The sequence below is a fragment of the Lissotriton helveticus genome, chromosome 4_1 (genome assembly GCF_964261635.1).
Source record: "Lissotriton helveticus chromosome 4_1, aLisHel1.1, whole genome shotgun sequence".
NCBI classification, from domain to species: Eukaryota; Metazoa; Chordata; class Amphibia; order Caudata; family Salamandridae; genus Lissotriton; species Lissotriton helveticus.
Window position 1 is genome coordinate 89,508,504 of NC_136063.1, and position 26,996 is coordinate 89,535,499.

General features: G+C 45.0%; 1 protein-coding gene across 1 annotated transcript in view; it reads left to right on the plus strand.

The window, feature by feature from the left end:
• The window catches only part of LOC144828383 (E3 ubiquitin-protein ligase TRIM39-like), a 298,837-nt gene that overhangs the window by 216,831 nt on the left and 55,010 nt on the right, over positions 1–26,996 (plus strand). Inside the window, exon 5 of the mRNA XM_078686497.1 lies at positions 18,041–18,147. Within this exon, the coding sequence (XP_078542623.1) occupies positions 18,041–18,147 (107 nt within the window). The remainder of the gene's footprint in view (positions 1–18,040; positions 18,148–26,996) is intronic.

Here is a 26,996-nt window from a genome sequence, read left to right on the forward strand (position 1 = left end):
ACATTGTGTGTCCGGTCAGGGCTCGTCAGTGTAAGCGCGGGACTTCGGGATCACCATACTCAACCTACGCAGTGCGCACCCTCAGCCCATGTCGTCTGAAACAACCGTATCACGTGAGGTACCTGGGGAGTCAGAGCTCTGGCGTGCTGCGGTCCACTGTATGAATGGGCCCCATATGTCAGAGGGTCTGGAAGCAGTGGGCATGGTCTCCCAATAGTGCGTTAATTGCGTGTGGCCGTAAGTCACGTCTCTAATCCAGCTCTCAAGCGAGGGGGGGGCCGGTCTGCCCCAGTGCAATGCGATCTGTCGCTTGGCATACAAAAGGAGTAAGGCATGCAGCTTTCTATCGCAGGGCTCAGTGTTTTTAACATACCCCAGTAGACCCAGCAGCGGGGAAGGTGAGTCCTCCCTTTGGGTGATTTGATTCATGGCCGCGAAGACCTCTGACCAGTATGTAGTCAGCTTGGGGCAGTCCCAGGCCATATGAAGAAAGGACGCCTCTGCACTTCCACATCTCCAGCAGTTGGCATCCTCGCGGACACCCATTCGGAGTAGTAGAGTCGGAGTGCGGTAGTATCTATGTAGGAATTTGAAGTGGATAAGCCGCAGACGATAATTTGGGGACAGGGCTGTAAGTTGTGCACAGCAGTACTCCCATGCATCGTCTGGCAGCTCGTCCCCCAGGTCCTCAGCCCAAGCAGTTTTGGCCGCGGCCACCGTCGCCGGCGCCTGTTCCTGCATACAATTATATAACCTGGACACCAGTTTCTTGGGGGAAGGCCGTGAAAGCAAGTTTTGGAGGGCGGCAAGTGTGCAGGGTTCCTCCGGGAAGCACGGCCCTATCTGTTTGCAAGACTCCCTAAGGGAATGAAATAGCAATTTGTCACTAAATGAGCAGGTCTGATCGGCTCCCTCGGCAGGCATCTCGAAAAAAGTACCATCCGGATATAAGTCCGCAAAGGTAAAAAGCCGCTTACCAAGGATAGTGAGGACGTCGCCTCTGGCTGTCAGACACGGCAGCATCGGGTTGCCCCTCAGGGGGATAGCTGGTGCATAAAGCAGGGAGAGACCGGCTCTCTTTTGAAGTTCGCGCCAGGACCAGCGGACCATCTCCACAGTGTCTACCTCGCGCGACGGGCACGTAACTTTACCGTACAGTGCCACTCGTAATGGCAAGGGGGCGACCACGGCCAGTTCCACCGCCACATGTGGCTGGAAAGGGGTAGGGAATGCCCAGAAATGCAGGAACTGGGCTTGTGCACAAAGGGCATAAAGTTTCAAATCTGGGGCACCAAGTCCCCCCTGCTTGAGCGGAAGCGTGAGTAGGTCCCAGGAGATTCTGGCCTGACCTCCAGCCCACACCAGTTTAAGCAGCAGTGAGCGGACCCGGGCGTGGAAGCAAGCTGTCATAGGCAGTGGCACATTTACGAACAAATACAAGAATTTGGGGAGGACTACCATTTTAGCCAATGCAATTCTCGCTACTAGAGACAGCGGTAGTCTATTCCAGAACTCAACCTTCCCCTCCAACCAGTCCACCGCCCTACCGAAATTCATCAACCACAACTCCTGCACATCTCGGCTAATCCAGATGCCCAAATATTTGACAGCTTCCGTTTCCCAACTGAGGGGGTAGTCAGGAGCGGGGCGTTCAGTGCTCTCCGTCAGGGGGAAGGCCACTGACTTCTTCCAGTTAATTGATATCCCCGCTAAGCCCTCAAATCGGACAAATTCCCGGAGTAGCGGGCTCAGGTTATCTTTGGGATTCAGGACGTACAGAGTTACATCGTCCGCGTATAGCGAGATCAGTAAGCTTCTAGCACTAAATCCGATGCCCCTGTCAGTGTGGTGTTGTCTGACTCTGGCCGCAAGCGGCTCCATCGCAATCGCAAAAAGGAGCGGCGATAGGGGACAGCCTTGCCTAGTGCCTCGTGTTATACTGAATGGCTCAGAGACAAGACCATTGACGCTCACCCGGGCCCTTGGTGCCATGTAAAGAAGTTTTATCAGGGTCTCGAAGTTCCGACTGAAACCCATCCGTCTTAACACACTGAAGAGGTAGGGCCATTCCAATGAATCGAAGGCTTTGGTGGCGTCTAGAAACACCACTGCTGCCTGTACTGACGGGTGTAAATAGTGAAGGACCGAAAAGATCGTCCTGAGATTATGCGAGGTCGCGCGTCCAGGGATGAAGCCAGATTGATCTGGGAGCGCAATCATAGGCAACATCGGCTGTAACCTATCTGCGATGACCTTTGCGTATATTTTAGCATCAACGTTTATAAGGGACAAGGGCCTATAGGAGTCTAGCTGCTGTTCATCCTTATCCGGCTTGAGGAGCGTGATAATCAGAGCCTCGCGCATAGAGTCTGGGAGGGAATTCAATTCTAGAGCCTCGACAAATACAGAATGTAGTCTCGGCGCCAGTTCAGTTACGTATGTTTTATAGAAGGAGGTGGTCAGTCCATCCGGACCAGGAGCCTTATTGGCCGGCATACTCTTAATCACCTGGGCGATGTCTTGTACTGTGACAGTGAGATCCATGTATTGTCTATGGTTGTTGTTGAACCATACTAGTGCTATGGAATCAAGAAAGTCTCGCAGCGATGTCGGTGTAGTGGGTTGTCGTGAGGTGTACAGGGTAGCATAGAAGTCTGCAAAGGCGCTCAACACCGCCTCCTGGCCCACCACAAGGCGCCCAGTGGCATCATAGATAGCGTGTATAAAATGTGATTGTGCGCGGGGAGCTATCAGTCTAGCAAGGGTCCTGCTTGGCCTATCACCCTCCCCATACCTGCGCGCTTCTGCTTGTTTCCCTAGAAACTTTACCTCCCGCTCCGCCTCCTCGTTAAAGGCCAGCAGTTTGGCTTTTAGAGCACCTGCAGTGTCCAACGTCGGGTTAGAACTGAACTCAACATCCAGGGCTTTCAACTCCCCCTCTATTTTAGCCAGCTCATCCCTGATGGTACGCAGCACCCCTGCCTTGCGCGCTATACATTGACCCCTGATGACAGCCTTAAAGGCATCCCACACAATGGCCTCAGATGAGGCAGAACCCGCATTCTCAGCAAAGTAATTGGTTATGTCGTCTCTTATCTCTTCTACGAATACGGGGTCTGTGAGCACGTGTGGAGGGAGGCGCCACTGGAATGCCTTATGTGTAGCTCCTGGGGGGTGCAGTTCCAACATACATGGAGCATGGTCGGACAAAGATCTAGCCATGATATCAACCTTTGAAACCCATGTCGCGACTTCGGGAGACACCAACCAGAAGTCTAGCCGCGACCATGCATCCTTATGGCAGGTGTAACAGGTCCCCACTTTCGCTCCCGGGTTCCTGGCACGCCATACATCAGACAGCAGTCCCTCACTCATTATATCAGATATCGCCTGGCGCGTTCTAGTGTGTTGCGGCCTGCTGACGCCTCTGCGATCCATGTCATCATTCAACACAGTGTTGAAGTCCCCTCCCAACACCACCGACTGACAGTCCAGTAACACAATTTTCGCCCAAACATTCCTGAAAAAATCCGGATCGTCCACATTGGGGCCATAGACTGCAGCTAGGACAATTTGTCGCCCCTGTAATGACCCATGCAGCAGGACATACCTACCCTCCTCATCCCGCACCTGGGAGTACTCCCGCCAATCCAGCCCCCTACGAATGAGTATGGCGACCCCCCTCGCATAATTGGAATAGATGGAAGAATAAACATGTGCCCATCTGGAATTTTTCAGTCGAGCTGATGGGGCGACATTCAAATGCGTTTCTTGAAGGAAGCATACATCTACATTGTGTCTGGACAACATTCCATGCAGTAAGCGAGCTTTCTTGTAGTCCCCCAAGCCCCTAATGTTCCAAGTCCAGAGTTTGATACCCCCCATTAAAGTACCCAATCGGAACAAGCCCCAACCCCACATCCCCGCCCCATGAGGTCCCCCAGGCATCCAGACGCCATAATTGCAGACTGAGCACGCGAACACATAAGTAATCGTAGTAGTACATTGCACCAAATACAAACAGGAACTCGCAACTTTGGATTAACTCCCTTCCACCCCCCACCCTCAGCAACCCCCCAAACAGGTCGTGATAGAACCCAAAAGTCTGCACGCAATGCGTGGAAGTACCCCAACAGCAACAAGAAAGGGAGGCACCCCATGAGGCGTGGCGTGCTCGGCTAACGCCCCCGCATACACAGGGTGGCTACAGTCAAAGTGTTATGTCCCTGGGACCCGACAGCGTCCCCCCTCCAGTAATCCACCAGTGACAGAGTCAACCAATGTCCCAGCGGAGGTATGGAGTTTGCAGCAAAAGGTAGCACAAAGGCGGCTCAATGACTTACCCAACAGGAGCCAGTCCAGCAGGAGCATACCTTCACGGAAGACCGTATCAGGTCCCCCAGCCCCAGCGGGACAAGTAGTTCAGAGTCCGTGCAGTATGAGCGTTGTAGAGGTTTCAGTCGTTGTCGCTGAGTTGCTCCGAGGCGCCCTCCAGTCGTGGCGATTTTCTCCTGGCCCCAGCACATATGTGTTTGGCAAATTTGAGGGCTGATTTGGCGTCAGTGAAGAAATGAGAGGTGTTATCGTAATGGACTTTCAATTTCGCCGGATATAAGAGTGAGTAGGGCACTCCAGCTTGCAGTAGGACCTTCTTCGCCGGTAGGAATTCCTTACGTGCCGCTTGTACCAGTGGGGTGAAATCCGGGTAGAAGGAAATGTGATTCCCTTGATGTGTGATTGTACCCTTCTCTCTCGCCAGGCGTAGAATGACGTCTCTATCTTGGTAGTTGAGCAATTTAGCCAGAATTGGGCGCGGTGGGGCGCCCACCGGGGGCTTTTTCCCAAGGGACCTGTGCGCCCTCTCCACCGTGAAGACCGGGGACAGATCCGGATCAAACAGTTCATGGAGTAGGTCTGACACATACGATTCCATCTTCCCGGTGTTTGTAGTTTCAGGAATGCCTGTAATGCGAACGTTGGATCTTCTGGAACGCGCTTCCAAATCGTCCGACTTGGCGCGCAGGCTGTCCATTTCCCGCTCCAGTGCCGTGATGTGCTTCTTGGCCTGTTGCTGAAATTCACAACACTCAGTTTGTCTATTCTCGAGACAGTCCAGCCTTTTCTCGTGAGTGTCCACTTTCGTCTTCACGGTTTCGAGTTGTGCCGCCATATTGTCTAGCTTGGCGTCAATGCTCTTCAAGCTGGTTCTCACCTCCATGATGAGGGCTCCAAAATCTATGTCCTGGGCACCCCCTTGCGACGACGTTGCGCCGCCATCAGTCTCCACCGTCGTCGTCTTTGGCGGTTTTCTATTATCAAAGCTCAGCTTTGACTGCTTGGCGTCATTTTTCCCCATCGCCGCTAACAGAGTAATCCCCCAGTTCCGTAGTGGGGCAGCGCCTCAATGCGTCTCAGCTATCAAGCGCTCTGTGTGACCTCAGCTGCTCAGGTGTTGCCAGTGCGCTCCAGACTACTTCCACTCAGCATTAATTGGAAATCGCTGTAAAGTCGTCCGCGCGTAGCCAGGGCTTACACGCGGTCCAAAATGGCGGGCGCTGGCAGTATGGTCGGGTACCCACCTAAGAAAGTGCAGTTCAAGAGTTTCAGGGGATCAGGGCTGCAAGTCGGCGCTCAAGCGTGTGGTGCTGAGGTTTGCCGTGTCTTAGAGCAGCGGGGGGGCCAGGCGCGTCCATTCACCAGTGTACTCCACCGTTTGAAACTCCCAGCTCTGCAGCAGCACCCGCTCACCTCCGCTCCCGCACTGCAATGGCGAGGATGGTGCAGGCGCGGTTACTCTGTCCCCCACCGGGCGCCGCCGGCGCTCGCGCGATCTCCGGCAGCCGCGGGATCGCTCCCACCGCGGCGCAACAGCACCCGATCAGCCGCTCCGGTCTCCGCTTCCTCCCCGTGGCCACGCACCAGATGCAACCGTCGGCGGCCGCAGCGGGGGAACAGCCGCAATCCGCCTCCGGCAGCGCCCCTGTAGTGGCGCGATATTCTTCCCCGGCAGGATGTCCTCGAACGGTCAGGGCCTATGCAGCCGCGGCCCACAGCGCCCAGCGACGCCCAGTAGCAGGAACTTCCGGCTGGGGACAGGATCAGTCCGCCGGTCGGTGAGAACGGAGTTCGGTCCTGCTTCCGAGGGCAGCCGCCCCCGCGCTCGAAACTCGGGCTGGTGGAGCAGCCTGGTCTTAGGAGCAGAACCCCGAAGGAATGGGGGTCCGAAGTCACCAGGAACAGGATCAGGTAAGGATTAGTAAAAGTAGCCGGCGGAGCTCACTCAGAGAGCGGCCATCTCGCTGCTCGGCTAGCCACGCCCCCTCTATGACAACTTCGACAACCAAATCCACAGTACCTACCCAACACCCAACCTCACCAGCGACACCATCCAGCCAACCCTTCTCACCTGGACCCCTTTCACCACAGAAGACACCACAAAGAACATGAAAGGCATCCACTCTGGAGCACCCACTGACCCCTACTCGCCCCACATCTTCCATGGGGCAGCCACCATCATCGCACCTGAAGTACGACAAGCGGTCAACTGCTTCCTCGAGACCGCCACATTCCCCGATGACTGGAAATGCGCTGTTGTCAAACCCCTCCTCAAGAAGCCCTCCGCAAACGCAACAGACCTCAAGAACTTCAGGCCCATTTCTCTTCTCCACTTCACCACCAAAGTCATCGAGAAAGTCGTCAACACCTAGCTAGCGAACTTCATTGAAACCTACACCATCCTCGACACCTCTCAATCCAGATTCCGCAGCAACAACAGCACCGAAACTGCCCTCATAGCCGCCACTGACAACATCCGCTCCATCCTAAACCAAGGTCACACAGCAGCCCTCATCTTCCTAGACCTCTTAGCAAACTTCAACACCATCTCCCACTACACACTAGCCTCCAGACTCCACAATGCCGGCATCCAGGAAACCGCCTTAGACTGGATTAGATTTTTCCCCTCAGGTGGAATACAAATATTAATACTCCCACCCTTCCTCTCCGAATCTACAGATATCAGATGCTGAGTACCCCATCATAGTCTCATTCTATGATGACACCCAGCTCATCCTCTCCCTCACCAAGGAACCCGACGTCACCATGAACCGCCAGATCAACTCTGTATCCTTCACATGATGAAACACCCTCCGCATACTCTGCAAGACCTTCAAATGGATTCCCCCCCCTTGACTCCAGGAAGATCGTCACCGACACACTGATCACCAGCAGACCGGACTATGACATGACCACATCACCCAACACCTCCGCCACCTCCACTGGGTCCCCGTAGAAAAAAGAATAACCTTCAAGCTGCTCACACACGCCTACAGAGAAACCTCTGCCCTGCCACAGTCCCTAGCATGCAAAGGGTCAGAGCGGTTGGCAGATCCTTATCCTGCATCATGGCCAAGACCTGGAACAAACTCCCCCTTCACATCAGATGAAGCCCAACACTGCACCTATTCAGAAGGAATCTCAAGACCTAGCTCATCTGATGACCACGGAGCTGCTCGAAGCCTCCCCCCCTGTGCCTTGAGACCCTCACGGGTGAGTAGTGTTCTTCAAAAATACCTGATTGATTGATTGATTGATTGATTGATTTAGGTCCGAGCTATTGGTGAGGGCCTATAATGAGGGAGCAGCCTGTAACAACTGTTAAATCCTAAGGCAGGAGGGGTATAAGACTATTAGAACATTCCACCCACTAAGGGTAGCATGTTCGAAATTAAAATGGGAGATACATGAAGACAAACAGTGGAATTCTGGATTACTGGGTATAGTAGAAAGACTAGTACTTCAATTGTTCAAGCTGAGACAAAGGTATACAGATGCTTTATGTTCAGAAGGCTGTGCCGAAACACTTTTCAACCGCTTGTGATTAACACTAGGGCTTCCACAAGGGGAAGACTTTAGAGCAGTTATTAAAATTGAAAGCAAACCTCTACTTTTATAGTCTTATGCTTGCCCAACACTGCAAGTGTGTCTGTTAGTTTCAGCCACAGTGAGAGCATAAAAAAGTTTCAATAATGATAAATGTGTGGAGTGGAGCGCTTGTTAGAAAAGGCAACAATATAAATTGTACTTTCAGTGTCAAAAAGATGTGCATGAAGGAATAGATTCTACTCTGAACTTCTGAAATTCGCAGTTGAACTAAAATGTACTACATGTACTAGAACACTGTGCACAGAAAGGGGCTCCTACCTGTCTCTGATTCACAAATTGTCCGAAATACAGGTACAAATAGGTCCAATGGCCATTCTAAAAAACGAAAACTTTTTAGCTTCTGCGCTGTTCCGCAGATTCTCAGATTTAGGGCTGGAACTCAGCGGAAAACTCTGGGTTACTCCGTCACAGCGGTGAAAACTAGCCTATCTGCCGAAATCAAAATCCCATAGAATCGAATAGGATTTAGATTTTTGCAGATGGCATATCTAACACCATTGCGCTGGATTAACCCATTTCCTGAGTTCTAAATCAGGCCCTTTGTTCCTTCAATGTAGATTTTAATTCCTCTAAATACTTTTTCAATTTGTGCCTACTTCTATTAGTAATCATTCTTTTGTAATATCTCTCCAGTTCTCAAAGGGCTCCTCCACTCCTCATGAACCCAACTCTGTTCTTCAGATTTGCTTCTGGTGGTAAGAAACCTTTCTTTGACCCACAATTACTTCTCTTCAGTCCACACCATCCGCAGTAGTCAGCATCAAATAAATCTTCAAACCTCTTAAAGTGTCTAGAACCCTCACTTCTGGCATCAGAGAAGCGTGGGGGAGAGATAGGGACTGACATATTCAGAAGGATAGAGGAGGTGAAAAGAGAGGTAGAAGAAGAGACAAAGGCAGATGAACAGGAATGGAATGAGGTGAAGGGAGCGATGCAGAGGAAGCTGGCGAGGAGGTGACCAAAATAGACCCAGCCAGGAACCATTTCACTATTGGAGAAGTCCTGGAGTGAATATCCGGTGCATGTAGTTTATGGTAATCTGAAAGCAATTTGGGTCCTAAGAGAGGGCCTAATCCTCTGATACTTCAGAGAACACCACCTGGGAGCAGCAACAAGAAATAGAAGAAAGTTGAGGATCCTTCGTAAGGAGGTGTTAGAAGCAGCCAGCAAGAAGTAGTGAAACTAAAGGCCCTACCTCAAAATTAGATGTTCACAAACCAAATTTGCAGCAGGGTTCAAATTGTAGGATTTCAGAGACTCCAAGGTGCAGTACCCCAGGGATCCAAGGTGCAGGACCCTTGAGTCTCCAAGTTGCAGAATCTCAGAGTCCACAGTGTGCAGGTCCTCAGAGTCCTCAGGGTGCAGGAATTCCGAGTCCCCAAGGCGCAGGACCTCAAAGTCTCCAATGTTCAGGACCTCAGAGCCTCTAAGGGGTGGGAGCTCATAGACTCCAAGGTGCAGGAGCTTATAGCCTCCAAGGTGCAGAACTTCAGTGAGTCCAGTGTGCAGGGTCCCAGTAACTCTAAAATGATGAAAAGATGAGGCTCCATCTTTGGGAGGTGTTAGAAGCAGCCATTTAAAAGTAGTCAATCCAAACGTCTTAGCCTTAAAATGAGATGCCCATAAACAGAATTTGCACCAGGGTCCATAGTGCAGGGAGCAGGACCTACGACATTCCAAGTTGCAGGACCTCCAAATCTCCAAGTTGCAGGACTTCAGAGTCTCCAAGGTGCCCGACCTTCGACATTCCAGGGTGCAGGACCTCTGACATTCCACGGTAAAGCACCTCAAAGACTCCAAGGTGCAGGACCTCAGAGTCCCTAAGGTGCAAGTCCTCGTGTGCAGGACCTCTGAGTCCTGAGGGTGCAGTACATCAGAGCCTGCAAGGTGCAGGGTTTGATAAATTCCAAGGTACAGAACTTTAGTGAGTCCACTGTCCGGTCCCAGTGATTCAGAGGTACAGGGACCCTGAGAATTAACGTGCAGAATCCCAGAGACTCTAGGATACAGGGCGTAAATGAGTGAAATGTTTATCTGTTTAAAGATTTCAAGGGTCTGTCCTACGTATAAGGATCCAGAAATTACAAGGTGCAAAAATGCAGAGATTCCACGGAACATGACTCTGGATGTTCCATAGTGTGTGACTTCAAAGATTTCAAGATACAAGATCTTTGGTATTTGAAAGTGCAGGGTATTCAGAGATTCTAAGGTGCACCGATCCAAAGATTCCACTCTTTTTTGTTTTGAGCGTAAAAACACAGCAGGCATATTAACCAAGATACAAGAAACTGACAAAATTCCAAAATCCCCAATCTCATTTTAAAACCGGACAACAAATAGATAAAATGTCATCATCCATTTGTACACGACAAATATGATAAACAGGATATACAGAAAAAGATAAAATCTATAAAATATCAAGTCTCATATTTAGGACGTGTAAAAAAAAAAGCGCAAATTCCTATACCATTTTACATGATGTGCAAAACCAGCATTCTACATAGCAGCTCGGCAGTAAAGGGTAACCCCTACCTTAATGACCTATGTAATTTCATTTAATTTGTTGAGAAGGGGAACTTCATAATTAGTTTGATTCTGTACCCCATGCTATCGCCTGGGGACTACCCGCCTTTTAACTATTCTGGAAGCATGTAGAGGTTACTAACTGTTGATGTAAAATGTATATAACGTATCATTTAAATTACCTAGTGTTGTTTGTTTGCGTGGTTGCCACATATCCCTCCCTGGTCAATCCAAATCTCAGCAGAGCTCCAATCCTCTTCATGTAGGCCTCTTTGAATCTATAGGTCCTTTCCAGCTTAGGTAGCCACTGAGCCAATGTAGGGATTTTCTGAGATCTCGAATTCTGTGATATTAAAGATCTGGCTATCCCTATGGCTAGGAAAAAACACATTGTCTATATATGGAAACCTGACCAGCTACAGAGGAAAAACCAACAAATAAAGCCAAACCTAAACTTTCGCCCAATTTCACTTCTCCCCTACCTGGCAAAAATCCTGGAGGCCTTTGTGGCAAATTTCCTAAGTACCTTTGTGGAATCCGCCCACTACTTGGACCCCCACCAAGCCGGCTTTAGGCCTCAACACTCCACTGAATCCATTGCGCTGGCCGTCCATGATGAGCTCAGAAAGGGAGCCGATCAGAACACCTCACAAGCACTGGTGCTCCTGGATTTGTCTGCGGCGTTCCACACCGTCGACCACGCTGTTCTCCTCGATCGGGTCGAGAGCGCCAGCATCCGGGGTCCTCTGCTGAGATGGATCACCTCTTTTCTCCAAGACAGCTTCCAAGCCGTTTGCCTCCCCCCCTTCACCTCAGAAGGATAACGACTCACCTGTGGAGTCCCTCAGGGCTCCTCCCTCTCCCCCCTTTTGTTCAACTTGTATATCCTTCCCCTGATCTCCGAACTCCAGAAAGGATCAGTGGTCATTTTTAACTACGCTGATGACCTGCAGCTCATTTTTACCATTGACCCCTCCCCCTCCTCTTTTTGAGAACGTCCAATCCACCATGACCTTCATCAGCACTTGGATGAATGCTAACCAGCTCAAACTTAACCCCGACAAGGCTGAGTTGGTCCTCACGGGGCCCCTAGGTAACCCCTGGAACTCCACTTTCTGGCCCCTTTCCCTTGGTCCCCCTCCATCCCCTGTCAATTCGGTCAAGAGCCTAGGCATTACCATCAGCAACGACCTCTCCATGAGGTCTCAAATTAATTGAGTGGTCTCCGTCTGCTTCTTCCACCTGCGCCGAATTAGGAAAATTAGCAGACTGCTGTCACGTGAAGCTCTCGTCCAGGTTTCCCTGGGACTAGTCATGTCCCGCATTGACTATGCAAACTCTTTATATGCTGGTATACCTACGTACCAATCTCACCGACTCGAACTCGTCCAGAACCAAGCAGCCAGGCTTATTCATGGCCAGCCCAAGTACAGCCAAACTAAATCCCTCCTTAGGAGCCTCCATTGGCTCCCAGTGGCCCAGCGCAGCCTTTTTAAATTGGGCTGCCTGATCCACAAAGCCCTCTCCTCCCAGGGACCCTCTTTCATTTCCTCCTGATTGCACCATTAGGTCCCTTCCGGTGCCCTACGCTCCTCCGGCTCCAATCTCCTGTCCCTCTGCTTCTTTAGACGCAAGAAGCATGGTGGCCTGAGATTTTCCTCCCAAGCCCCATTCTTCTGGAACTCCCTCCCCCAGAACTCCGCCTTCTCCCCTCCTATGCCCACTTCAGGAAGTCACTTAAGACCTGGCTTTTCTCCCTAGCCTACAACTAATTCCGTCACACTGCTGTGCCCCTCAGCCCCTCCACTTAAGCGCCAAGAAACCGCTGGTGAACGTGCGCTCTACAAATCCCCTTTATCATATCATATCATATCACACCTCCTCCCAAAAGTATTGTAATCTCGGGCAAGTAAAAAATGTATGTGTCCAATCTCCTTCTTCAGGCAAATTACATGTAAATCAGTCACTCGGTGTTGTAGGAAACCATTGATGGAGTCCGGAGGGAGTATAATAGGCCAACCATTTAGAAAGGAAATCCATTCTTTTAAAATTGGCAGCCCTTAAAGTCCTCTGGCCAAGCTCACAGACTCGTAGCCATTCCTGGCTATTGAACCAGCAGTTGGTTTCCTGCGCAATTTTTGGGAGCATTGTTTCCACCAGGCTCTTATTCAACTCCTGGTGTAGTAACCTGTACCAACTACCCATGCCAATTACATTTACCTCAAAGGCTGCTTTTAAATTACCCTAATTCCTGTATAATTGGTCGAGAGAAAGCATGTAATCTGCTTGAAGCTAAACCAAAGATCGCAGCTCTGAGGTTCAGATTGATTTATGACACGACAACAAATTAGCACCATTGTAAAAGTCCCATAGCTTATGAAAACCTAGCATATTTTAGTGCTGAATATCCTTTTACCAGAGCTTAAGGCCCCATAACTCACAGTCATAAATAGAGGAATATGCATGGCATGATGGAATATTATACTTTTTATTAAACCGCTATATGCGGCTTAAGAGTGTATTCACAATCTTATATCTTGTCTTTTTGGGTAGCTTTGCAGTATGCAGGAATGCTGGTAGCTTAATTGCACTCTCTGTTAACATAAGATCCATTAGAAAATTATCAAAATTCAAATCAGGGGCCGATAGCTGAGTTGTTAAGCTAAGTAATGCAGCTTGGTAATAAGTAGCTAAATGCGGTAAGGCAAAACGCTCCTGTTCTACATCCAATTGTAAAATAGATAACTTAATCCAAGGTTTTTTCTTAGCCCAGAAAAACTCATGAATCACCTTATCCAATTCATTAAAATATGAGATTGGTATCTTTAAAGGAAGATTTAAGAATAACAATATCAGCAGGGGAAGGATCGACATCTTTATCAAAGAGACTCTGCCTATTATTGATAAGAGGTAAAAGTGCCCATCTTCCTAGTAGATTTTTTATTTTATCAAATGTTGTACCATAATTCAGAGGAAAGAGTTGAAGAATACATACAAGCCTAGGTATCTAATATGTTTTAGAGGCAGAAATTGTAACTCTTCTGGAAAACTCTATTCCTGATACATTAAATAGGAGAAGCTCAGTTTCAGACTGCTTAACCTCATACCCCCTAGTTCTATAAACGCCTGGATTTCTTCCAGCGCTCTCTGGATATTTTTTTTCTCTGGGCTTAGATACAGGATCAAATTGGTGGCAATCAACTTGATTTTAGCCATTCTTACCAGGGGAGCTTGGATTGATACATAAGAACAAATTTATATAGTTAGTGGCTCAATAAAGAGTGAAAATAAAAGGGGGGAAAGAGGGCACGTACCCCACCTTATTGCCACTTCTCCCACCTCCTCAGAACAGAATGTATGATGATTTTTGCGATAGCTCCCCTATAAATTCTCCTGAGCATCTCAATCAGACGGCATGGAAAGCCAAACTCCCCCAAATAAAGAAAAGGGTCTGCCAGTCCACTAAATCAAATGCCTTTTTTGCGTCCATCATTAAAAGGGCTGCACCGTCCTAACTAGCAAAAAATTAATCGATGGCCTGGGTCAGATAAAAAGTATTTGCAGCCATAGATCTTCCAGGCAAAAACTTTGTTTAATCTGCGTGTACCAGATATTGCGCACATCTCACAATCCTGTTCGCCCACATTTTCATAAAAAGCTTGTAGTCTACATTTGGTAGACTTATTGGGCGGTAAGAACTTGGGTCTTTCAGGTCCTTATAATTTTTTTAAATAGAGATCACAACTGACTACTTAAATGTATCTGAGACCCCCACTCCGGCCATTGTTTGGTTGTATAGCAATACCAGAAACGGAGCGAGTTCTTCTAAAAATAACTTGTAAACTTCAATAGGGATCCCATCATTACCACTTGCCTTCGCATTTCCCATTTCTTAATGATTTCACTGAATTCTGCTGTTGTGATTGGTTCACTCAAGTGCATACAGTCCTCCTCGCTGGTCGTAGGAAACTGGACTGACCTAAAGTAGTCCACAAGAGCCTGATGGCTAACTATCTGGACGTCCGCATAGATCTTACTGAAATGAGACACAAAAACTTCAGCAATTTCATTTTTATCATTCACCAGGCATCTAGTACTGGGATCTCTAATTTGTGGAATAGACTGCTTGCTCTGGTGCATTTTTGTGGACCAGGCTAGGAATTTGCTGATGTGCTGGCTCTCCTTGTGGGCCTTCTGTCCAGAAGCTTTACTCCCAGCAATTTCCTTTTGAACTCCTCCTTTGCCCATAGTAATTCCTGCTGGAGTGCCTCTACTTCTAGTTCCCCGGTTGGCCTACCCAAAAGTTCTCTCCTAGCCCGCTCCACTCCTTCCTGGAATCCATCAATCTTAAGTTTCCTCCTTTTGTGAAGTTTGGCCCTGTAGGGCACCACCCGACCCCTAAATGTGGCCCTGAAAGCTTCCCACACCATAAAACCTGGTGCCGTTTTTACATTTTCTTAAAAAAAACACGTATTGAAATTGCGAGTTTCATCAATCCATTTTTGGTCAGACAGTAATGTTTTATCAAAATGCCACCTGTTATTTTTTCTCTTGGGGGTGGGCGTGTGTATTACCAAGGAAACTAGAGAGTGATCTGAGAATGGGTTAGAGAGAATCAGAGAGTCTGCCCTTGTAAGATGAATACTTATAAAAAGAAAATCCAAACGGGATGCTGTTTTAAATCTCCCTTAGTAGGACCTGAACTCAGAGCTGCCTGGATGATCTACCTTCCATGGATCTAGTAAGGCAAAATCCTCTTTTATAATTTTTAAAAGCCTGTCTGTTTTCGGTTTTAATTGCTTTTTTCCTTGCTAGAGGTATCCAGGCACAGATCTTGTATGAAGTTAAAATCTCCTCCCATAATTATATACCCATGCGCATTCAACAGCAAGTCATATACCTGTTTCAGGCCCACACAGTCATTTCCGATTGGCCCATAGCAGTTAAGCAGGTGACAGCTATCTCATTAACTTCGCCTTCTATCCAAATCCACCAGGCTCCCTCATCCCGAATCACCTTGCCCACCACCCAATCGGGCTCTGTAGAAAAAAGAATACCCGTTCCACGCACTGCAGCATAGGCCGAAGCAAGGTATGCTTGGGCATATTTCTTGGGGAATGTCAAGTTGGGAGAGTTAGAGTCTCCTGCAAAAAAATCACTTGCGGGAAGAAGGATTCTAGACATTTTAGCACGGCTCCTCTTTTTTGTACATTTAAAAAACCATTAACATTACATGAAATTACCTTCAGCAGTTGTGACATTCGTCAGTCGGATTATACCACTTAAAAAAAAGTCTGCTATGTTCTCTCATATTTCTATTTTCCAATTGCACAAACTATGTTGAAAAGTTACATATAAGCCCTTGAGAGTATAGAGCCTGCCAAAAATCACATTGGCCTCTGGATATAACTTGGTGCCACATAGCCCATTATCCTAAGTTTGTCCGCTATCTATACGCTCCTTTTCTTTAATGCTACACCCCCTTCCACTCTTCCCCGGCCCACTCCGGATTGTCTGTTGAGTGAGGTAGCCCTTTCCCCACATACGGAGCCTCCCTTCAATAACAGGTGCTTTGACTTGGCACCCAGGGGCACGTCCTACCCCCTTCACCCCTATGAATAGAACCATTTAAATCATTAATCCACAGGTATTAATAATATAAAATACTCCAAAGAAAAAACAAAAAGAACTGTGCTTGTGCAGTAAATAATGTAGCCTTGGGAAGGGCCTAGTGCCATCTGTTTCCACATTACCACACACTTCTATCAACAAGCACAGTATATCTAGTGCAAGCTCCTGGTATCACTTGTGCCTGATGCATCTGCTCCACTACAAAAAAAGCAAAATAAGGATGTCCGAGATAAATAAAGCTAACAATAAGGTAAACCTAGTATCTAAGACATCGAGAATGTGTAAGAGTTCTGGACTAACTTAAAATATAATAAAGATCAACTTTTAAATTTCCTTGCTATGTATAGCCATCCTATCCTGAACATGGAAGGGAAGGGGAAAGTGCACAAGAACTGCACCCCAAATGATAGACATAGTATCGTTCCCCACCCCTTATGGGGGAGATACAGTAAGGTGCATTGTGCAAAAGTACGAGTTTTTTTTAACCCTAAACCCTTTAACAAAAAATCGGTACGGAAAATTGATACATCTTTTACCCCGATACATTGAGCATTTAGCAAAATGGAAGGAATTGCCACAAAACCAGACACAAATCCACATCACTACTGAGGTTTTACATGAGGTCTAACCGGGAGAGGGAAAAAAGCAAAAGAGAGAGAGAGAGAAAGAGAGAGAGTGAGACTAACATATGGAGGATATTGCAGAAGTGAGTAGAAGATTGGGATATATATATATATATATACATACATATACTTATACAAAGAGAGAGAGAGAGGGGGAGTGAAAGAGATGGAGTGTATGTGATTATTCAGATCAGCCTTTGAGATCTATCAGAGAAAGAGACAAACAAACCAAGAGTGTTAGCAAGAGGGACAGAGAGAAAGTATGCATGTGTGTAGTGACAAGTATTATTCAGTTACAGTGAAGCAAAGTGGGACTGGGAGAGATACACATGGTGAGCCAGAGATAGATAGAGTGTGAGGGTAATAACTGTAGTTGTGCACAATTACGATTTTGCTGTTAGAGTGGCTGAAAAAGTTAGTGTGTCTGAGTGTTTGTAGTAACAGACAATGTCCACAGTTACCTTTGAGATCTCTGGAGCTTTCTGACAGAGAGGGACAGAGAGAGCGAGGAACACAAAGCGATGTCCAAGAAGAAGAAAGAGTTATACAGTAAATCAGACAAATAGACAGAAAGGGAAATGGCGAGAGGAGGAGAGAAAGATTAGTAGCTGAGTTTTTTACAGTTTCCTCCGAGATCTTGAAGCTTGTATTATAGGGTGCCAGTCCCTGCAAGGTTTTTTTTATTTTTTTGTATTTATTTATGCGTTTTTATATAGCGCAGACTTTACCCGAAGGTGTCAGAGCGCTTCAAAATAGGAATAGTAATGATACATGAGGAGAAAATTACAAGTAAACAAATTACAAAAGCAAGCGTAAATTACATGAGGCAAAAGTGACAATTGTGAGCAAACATAATACAAGAGGTAGCAAACGGTGCATTACAGGAGGAAAAAAGTGACATTTGTGCAAGTTACAAATGCGTACAAAGTACCAGTAGAGGTATAATATTGCAATAAATGGCAGGCACTTAAACACAAGAACAAACATTACGTAGGCAATGGTGGTACTTGTGCAAGTATCTAAAGCAAACAAAATGTAAGAGGTAGCAAACTGTGTTACAAGAGAAAAATGACGTGTGCATTTTACAAAAGAGTACCAAACACGTTCAAAGTGGAAGGGATGATGTATGACACTTTCGGATGCCCCCAGAGCTGCTGGTGTTTGTGTGTGTGCATAGAAACACACCAAGTGCTGTTCTACAGGTGTTCTTGTACTTGCAGTATTTTATTTCAAATAACAGGGTGTTTGTGCTGTGTCTTTTCAGATCCTGTAGCCTCTTAGCGTTCTGTAACACTAAAATGATCTGTGTGTCCTTCCAGGTGTAAGAAGGTGACGTTTGAGAGTCCAGAGTCAGAGATTAAGAAAAGAAAGGAAAGAGAAATTGTGAATATTTGGAAACCTGAAGAGGAAATTAAGAAATATAAAGGTACATAGAGTTGTGAAGAATGTAATTATATTTTGTTGTCCACACGGAGAGGTTCAGTGGAACTCCACCAGCTACAACTTCAGCTGTTTCTGTGGAAAGACCTGGTCACCCATTTGGTGAGTGCAGGGTCGCACACTGACCCCTTAGCTGTGCCAACTCCTGAACGGTGCTGGTGGTCCCTCAGGAGTACAGGAAGTTCTCCTTAACATCATCCATTGATATCTGTTGTGATGGAAAGATACACCAATACTGCAATGGATGTATTTCATATGCAAAGCTTCATAGGAGACACAACCTGGCATCAGTCCTCTCCAAGATGCGCGGATCAACTGACACTCTTGAAATTTTCTTTCCCTTACAATCTGCTACAGAACAATCAGTGAGTAACATATGCAAATACACTTACATCATAACACATCCCCTTCCCTTCCCTCAAAGATAAAGGAAAATAATATATATATATGAAGAAACGAATAATGTAAATACATAATCAAAAGAAACAAAGAACAAAAAGCTTGATAAAATAAATGAGAGGAAGAAACCTGAGACTAAGATACAATATAGTCCTCAAGATATGTGGGAGGTCTCCGGAATCTAGTTTTACTGTCAGACCTTAACCAACCATCCCTCTCCCAACATGGTCAACACCTGTTCCACAACCACTACTTTCCACTTCCTCATCCCTCATGAACACAGTGCCAGAGTATCCCTCTTCCACTCTCTTCACACATTGTCCCCCTTTCTGGTACAATGCAACATTTCTAAAATTCCACCTCTCGTCTTTTTCCAAAATCACAAAAAACTTCCCATTTTAGCAATTTGAAAAGGCACTTTCAGTTTAGGGAGACATCTTGCTATGCTTCCTGACTTTACTTTGACCCAATCACCTACCACAAGTTTGATTTGCTCCTCTCCCATGGGTTGTATTATACCTTGACCTCCATTTTTTATCCATTCTCTCAACCAGCCAGTAGCACAGCTAGGGGAAGATGGAGGGTGGTATGCCCCAGGCGCACTGATTTTGGGGGCACCAGCGAGCGCAAGGTTAGCTTTCCTTTATTTTTTTTGTAATTCTCGTCGTCGTCTGTGAAGTCCCTCCAAACCCCCACTCGTCATCTGTAGCCAGCACTCCTGCTCCCCTCTCATCGTGGACTATCACCATCACTGTGAGGCAATCACAGGGATCGTGGTGTGGAAATTGCCAATAAAATCTGTTAGCATAAGCTGAAACCATCTTGTTTGTGGCATCCATTTTGTCAGCTATGTAATTCTTCCATCCTCTGCTGCTCGTCTTTTTCCCTGCCTGTGCTGTCTACTTTAGTTAAACTCCTGACTCAGCTAAAAGCAATATGCAAACTAAAGAGTTTGTAGCTGCCAGAACACCTGGTCTCAGACTCAACTGTCAATATCTTAGTGCTGCCCTAAGCACTCCTGCTCCCCCTCCCACTTTGCTGACTAAGTGATTTGCCATTTGCCCATGTTTTTCGGTAGTTATTCTTGTGTAGGTCTGTACCTCCTATTTGTAACTACATGCTTACCAGTGCAGAAAACTTAGTATAAAAGGCCCATGGTCTGTGTATTCAAGTACTACCTCCTGGAACACGTGAGGGTTTTGTATGGACGTGAGTGAATAAACTTGTTATTTTGAATTCCAGCTTCCGTGCCAATCTCTTGTCTTGGTCTATGGACCCGTGGACAGATAAGGGTGAACCCCTGCACCGGTTGGCACCTAAAAAGGATAATTTCCACAGTGGTGGGCGGCAAAGCTATAGCTACGCACTGGAACCAGCTTGGAACCAGTTTGGTGGCAGGTAAACATACACGCATTTCTTGCAAGGGAACCCTTTGGGTAACACTGTGACGTGTTGCACAAAATGCCACACTGATTAGTGAAGGCCAATTGTATGGTACCCTTAAATAATCTGTTGACCCTTTCCATCAAACCGTTTCCCTGTGGATTATATAATGAGGTGCGTGAATGTCTGATCCCATACTGTTTAAAAAACATTGTAATTTTGTGCAAAGTCAACTGGGTACAATTATCTGTTACCAACTCCAAAAGAACACCATCTTCACGAAAATTTCCTCCAACTCTAAAATAGTGCTTTTAGTGAATATACATCAACCACTACAACAGAAAACCTCAACTATGCAGCTAGTTCCACCATGGGGCCAATACATTCCAAACAAATGGTATGTCAGGGCTTACTAGGATCTTCAATATGCCCTCCTTCTCTTTTGCACCCTACTCGTAACCTCTTCTTCTAACTCTACCTACAAATACCACACCGTTCAACACCCTTTTGACTTGACTGTCAAGACCTGGTCAACAGAAACTTACTTTTATGTCTCTTACTAGTCAAACCTTGTCCCAAGTGACCCTCATGTGCTAAATAAAATAGCTTGCATCGCAAACCTACTGGATGGATAACATGATCCCCCTCATAATGACGTTGAGACCAAACACTGACAACTCATGCAGTACGGCCTCACTGACTGATCCACGTTGAATCAAAATACAGATCTCTATGAGAACTTGATCTAACTCCATTTCATCTTCCCATTAAGTCATAGTGAATGCACCTAAGCCACAGATTACTGCATCTTTCATAGAGGCAATTGCCCGTTCTGACTGAAAATTCTTCACCGCCACACCATCCAAAATTTCCCATGCCAGGGGCAACCTAGATAGGCAATCTGCCTGCACATACCTCCAACCCTGCACAAATTACACTGTGTAAAAATACTCCTGATGGTGAGCTGCAAGACTTGGCAACCCATCTAATCTCTTACCTGCTCCATCAGAAGACCAGATCTTAATGAGAGGTTTGTGATCAGTACGCATAATGGAAGACAATCCTCACAGATACACTCTCCTTCTATAACTGAGTAGTTCCTTTCAGTCTGAGTGAGGGTGCGTGAGGCAAATGCTAGTCGTTTCCTGTCTCCCATTCAACTGAGACAGTACTATCCCCAATCCTGTAGAACTGGCATCCACAGTGAGTATACATTTCAATTTGTTGTTAAACAAAGCAAAACTCTCGGCATTGCAAATTGCAGTTCTGATGTAGTCAAAACACAAATGTTTATTCTTTTCCCACGTAAACCTCTCACATTTACTCAGTAATCTTCTCAAATCCTCCATCTTGTGAGCAAAATTATCTTTACACTTTGCATAGTATTCTATGAGTCCTAAAAACGACAGCAGCTGATCTTTCTCAGTAGGTGCATCCAACAGGGATCGCATGGGTTTCACCATGCCATTGGATATGGTGTACCCTAAGTATTCTATCTGTTCAGTCAAAAACTCCCCTAACTTCTTCAAGACATTCATTAAAGTGATGCTATGTTTTTCCACAGTTTCTTCCATTACCAAGATGTTGTCTTAAAAATAGACAACATTTTCCTCTCCCTATAGAAATTTCACCATAATTTGTTGAAAAACACTCGAAGCCGACGCTAAGTCGAACGGCATGTGAGTGAACTGAAGCGTGCAGGAAGGTCCCTCTTCCAGCACATAAGCAGTCATTAAAAAAAAATTACGTTTTGCAACTGCTGTGTGTGCTGCATTGAGCAGCACACATAAAAGTTACAAAACAGCATTTAAAGATTGTTTATGTGCAGGAAGGTCTCCCCTGCAATGCAGACACCCTTGCACTATGATGCAAGGGTGCCTACGTTAGCACTAGACAGCCTGATTTAGGGCCAGCACAGTGGGGAAACGAGGGCTGCACCATATTCTTATAAAAATGGTGCTGCCCTGCGCTTCTAAAGTGACAGAGCGTGTCGTTAGCCTTCTTGGCTTAACGACAGGCTTCGCCACTTACCTTGTAAATATGACCCCTAGTTTCCAGACGTTAAGGGGCAGATGTATCAAGATACGTTTTTGCGATTTCTAAATAGCGATTTTTAAGGAATCGCTATTTAGAAATCGCAAAATGGAATGTAAGTACAAAATTGCTATTAAGGAATAATTCCCATGCATTCCTATGGGCCAGGAGGCCCATAGGAAAGATTGTGAAATAATTTTCAAATTGCGAATTCGCAATTTGCTAATCGCAATTTGAGAATTTTTTCAAGGGTGCAGGGGTGTCTCAAAGACACCCTGCTGCACCCCTGAAATTTAAATGTGTGCGCATGTGGCGCACATACATGCCCTAAGGGCATGTATGTGCGTCACATGCCACCCTCACAAATGCCAAATAGGGCATTTTTAAAAAAACTACACGTTGGTGGTAATTTGCGATTTCTTAACCCAAATTCGTAATCTCAAAAAGTTACATACATCTCATTTAAGGAATCACAAAATTTGCGATTCCTTAAATGCTTAAGCAAAATAATTTTTTGCGATTCCTTATTTTGCGATTTTTTGTTACATATCAAAAAATGCTAAAATGGCTTTTGCGAGTCGCAAAGGCCAAAATTCTGCGAATTTCGGCCTTTGCGATTCGCAAAATGCTTGATACATCTGCCCCTTATTTTTTTCTTTATATACATCAGCAATGGGCTGTCCATTGGGAACCAAGGTTGCAGGCAAATATATATTGGTTTTAAAGAAAATGTATTATATGTTAAAGTACAAAATAGAAGTAGTTAAATACAATAACAGTGGAAAAATGTGTTGATAAATATATACTATTCACATGAGAAAGGAGAATATAAAAAAGAGAAAGGGGAAAGAGGAAAAAGGGGGAAGTAGGAACAAAAACAGTAATGAAACCAGAAATCAAGTGTAATAACAGTTACATAAACAATTCTCTAATAGACATTTGCAAAATGTATACAGAAATTAAAATAAAACAGAAAATCAAACAAAGAATTATGCATATCAAGACGGTTTGGGAACTTCTTCATTGCATGGGGAAACCAAAGGGAGGGATTGAGCAGATAAATCCAAAACATTTGTAACAGGGAACTATAACAAATCTCTTTTAATGGCGAGAGTAATAGGGTAAACGTAGGCTCTACTTAACTTGTGGTTGTAACAAATTCCAAACCACAAAGCTTGAAAGGAGACATTCGAGGTATCCTTCCAGGATTTAGTAATTTGTTTAGTAATTTGCTGAAATGCAACAGCTATAAGTAAGTCAACAATGGTGGTGTTAGTAGTAGTTTGAGACCATATTTCAGCAAGGCTACCGAGAAATATCCGTGACAAGCTGAAGGGAAAATGTGTGAAGAAAATCTTTTTGATTTGATGCCAGACTTTGGACCAAAATGTATGGACTAACGGATATGTGAATAACATATGTTTAAGGTCTGCAACGGCAGCAGAGCATGACCAACATGTAGAGGGAATAGAGGAGTCAATGGTATGTAGTTTAGCAGGAGTAATCAAAAGTCTATTGTAAATAAAAAATAAGGTCTGAGTTGTATTAGCCGCCCTAGAGGATTTCCTTATTTTAGACCAAATTTTATGCCAAGTTAAGACGGAAAAAGAGTCCTTTAAATCTGATTCCCAGGCAATTTCTATCTTAGATTCATCACGAGTGATAGAAATCTCTCGCAATGCTTTGTAGATTTGAGATGCGGAAGCAGAGGAGTGTAGAAAAGAGAGAGTAATAGGAGAGGATTTGGTACGAGGAGTGGAAGACGAGAGAACATCATAGCTATCTTGAGCAGCTGAACATAATAAGTTATATTTGTGGTGGAAAGAAGGTGGAAGGGAAAATTGAGATTGAAGTAAGGAGAAGAGAATACAATTAACGTCTGGAAAAAGTTGATGAGTCCAAGACAGTCCAAGATCCTGCCAGTCTTGCCAAAAAAGAGTCTTATTTTTGGTTTTAATAAGAGGATTATACCAGACAGGGGATTGCAAGAAACTAGAACGATCATCTAGTCCACCTAGAAAAAGAGGGGAGAAGGTTTTCCTAGAGTTTTTAAGAATAGGGAGATTCATTCTGTTTGGGATATGTGATAATGAAATGAATTGCTCAAAAGAGAAAGGATGGAAGAAGGAAGATTCAATCTCGACCCATAATGGCTGAGAAATGCTGTCAAGCAAACACTTTGAAAAAAGAGAAGCAGAGTGAATAAGAAAAAATGAAGTATGAAATGAGGAGAAGTCCGGGAAATTGACACCACCCATATGTTTAGGGCATTTGAGTTTGGAGAAGGACATCCTAGCTTTCCTGTTTTGCCACAAAAATCATGAGAGAATGGAATAGATGGTTTTATAAAAGGACTTGGGAACATTGACCGGAAGATTGGAGAGAAAAATAAGATAATTGTAACTAACATCATTTTTATAGAATCCAGTCTACCCCACCAAGATAAAAACACTAAAACAGGGGGTGCTATCTTGATGTGGAATCTGTCAAAGGTGTATGAAGATTTTTGAGGTTTAACGTTACAGTATCCTTAATCACTGGGGTAAACCATAAACCTAAATATTTAATTTTAGTGGGGCTCCAATGAAAAGAGGAAGTAAAAAAAATCAGAATGAAAACAGAATGCGTTGAGAGGCAAAATCTCACATTTATCAACATTAAGGGGGTCATTAGGATGGCGGGCGGACTTTGCCCGCCCGCCATCCTCGTGGTAATAGGGACCGTCCGCCATAAGGGTGGGGGTCCCATGGGGGTTATTAAGATGTGCCCTCCAGAGTGGCGGGCACATCCTGCATGTTAAGCATTGTGGCGGGCGGTGCTCTCAGCACCGCCCGCCACAATGCTTAAAAAGTACTTTTGCATTTGCATAATCAAAGCGGCAGGCACCGCGCGGTGCCTGCCTTTTTGATTGTGCAAATGCAGGGGGGTACCACAGGTATCCCCCGTGTGCACCCCCCTACTCTCCTTCATTATTGGGGCCCGCAAGTTTATAGCCAGAGACTAAAGCACAGTGAGAGACTTCCGAGAGAAATATAAGAAGTATGTTTGGGGGTTAGAGATAAAAAGGAGAATATCATCTGCATAAGCAGAAAGTTTCAATTGTTTATCTCCATAGGCGAAAGCCGAAATTTCATTATTCATTCTAATTTTTGTCATAAAAGGCTCCAATACCAAAATAAAACGAAGGGGAGAAAGAGGACAACCCTGGCAGACACCTCTAAACAGAGAAAATGAAGAGGAAACAAGACCATTAGCTAAATTAAAAGATCTAGGGAAAGAATATAATAATGAAATATAAGAAAGGAATTTCAAGTCAAAACCAAACCAAGTGAGAGTTGAGAACATAAGCTGCCAATTAACCCTATCAAATGCCTTCTCAGCATCTAAGGCAACAGCCGCTAATGAATGTTTAGAATGGGTTTTGCTGAGAACATTGAAAAAGAGGCGTGTATTATCCGAAAGATGGAGACCCTTAATAAAACCACATTGTTCTTTACCAATTAATAGCGGTAAGATTTTATCGAGATAAGGAGCAAGAATTTTCGCAAATATTTTATAATGTAAGGTAATTAAGCAGATCGGCCTATAATTCTTGCATAAAGTATGATCTTTATTCTCTTTGGGGATGAGACAAATCAGAGCCTCTTGGAAGGAACCTTCAGATTTCTTAGATTCAATAAAAAAGGAAAATAATTGATGAAGCTTAGGCACTAGTAGAGTAGAAAAATGTAAGTAAAATTCTATGGTGAAACCATATTGTCCTGGGGCCTTTCCCTTCTTAAGTACATTAATGGATTGTAAAATACCCTTAGGTAGAATTTCGTTTTCCAAGGAGGCAAAGTCTACCTCTGGTAACAAAGGAGAGGGAAGCAAATTTAGATAATGATCAATATCAATAGATAAAGAGGAGAATTCCGGGGTATAAAGATGCAGATAAAAGTTATTAAATTCAGTTAAAATGTCTTCGTCTTTATGTATGGTAATGTTGGAAGAGGTTACAATAAAATCTTTTTTCATTCGTTCCTTTTTAATTTTGAGATATTTGGCCAGTAGATTACCAGCTTTATTTTGTGCACTATAATATTTAGCGCTAGATTTAAGGAGATATAGATTAGCAGAATCAGTAGAAAGTTTATTAAAATTGAGTTTAGCTTGAATTAGTTTATTTAAATCAGCTTGATTGTTACAGAGGTAGTAAGAATGTTCTAATTGCTTAATTTGAGTGGAAAGTAATTGAATAGATTGAGTAGCTAAACATCTTTTATTGACACCAAATGAAATAATGAAATCTCTAGAGGCAGCTTTAAAAGTGTCCCACAACAATTGAGGGGATATCTGGGGAGACTCTTTTTCGGCAAAAAACAAGGAAGCAAAAGCAAGGAAATCTGATGTAAATTTAGAGTCTAGGAGAAGAGCGTTATTAAACCTCCATCTCCTGGCACCTCTTGTGGGAGGGAGTAAATCCAGGGTTAACGAAATAGTGGCGTGGTCAGAGATTAAGATCGAACCAATATCGGAATGTACAATGTGTTGAGTGAAGGCCTTGGAGATAAAAATATAATCTATCCGGGATTGAGAAGAATAGGCAGGAGAAAAATATGTGTATTCTTGTAAAGAAAGATGGCAAAGTCTCCAAGAGTCAACAAGAGACCTTTGAGATATGGTAGAGGCAAATTGAGTATAAACAGGTGAGGGAGAGAAATGTGAATTGGATTTCCTATCTAAAAATGGGTCCATAATCAGATTGCAATTGCCACCTAAAATAAAGTAATCATCAGTATACTGCATTAATGAGGAGAGAATCTGAGGCCAAAACAATTTATCCTGTATAGTGGGGGCATAAAGATTGAAAATAGTTAGAGGAATTTTATTAACCAACAAGGATACTACGACCCATCTGCCTTCAGAGTCGTTATCTTGACCCAGGAGTTGGACATCCAAACGTTTAAGACAAAGAATAGCAACACCATTTCGTTTCCCTAAACCAGGAGAAGCAAAAACATGACCAACCCAGTTACG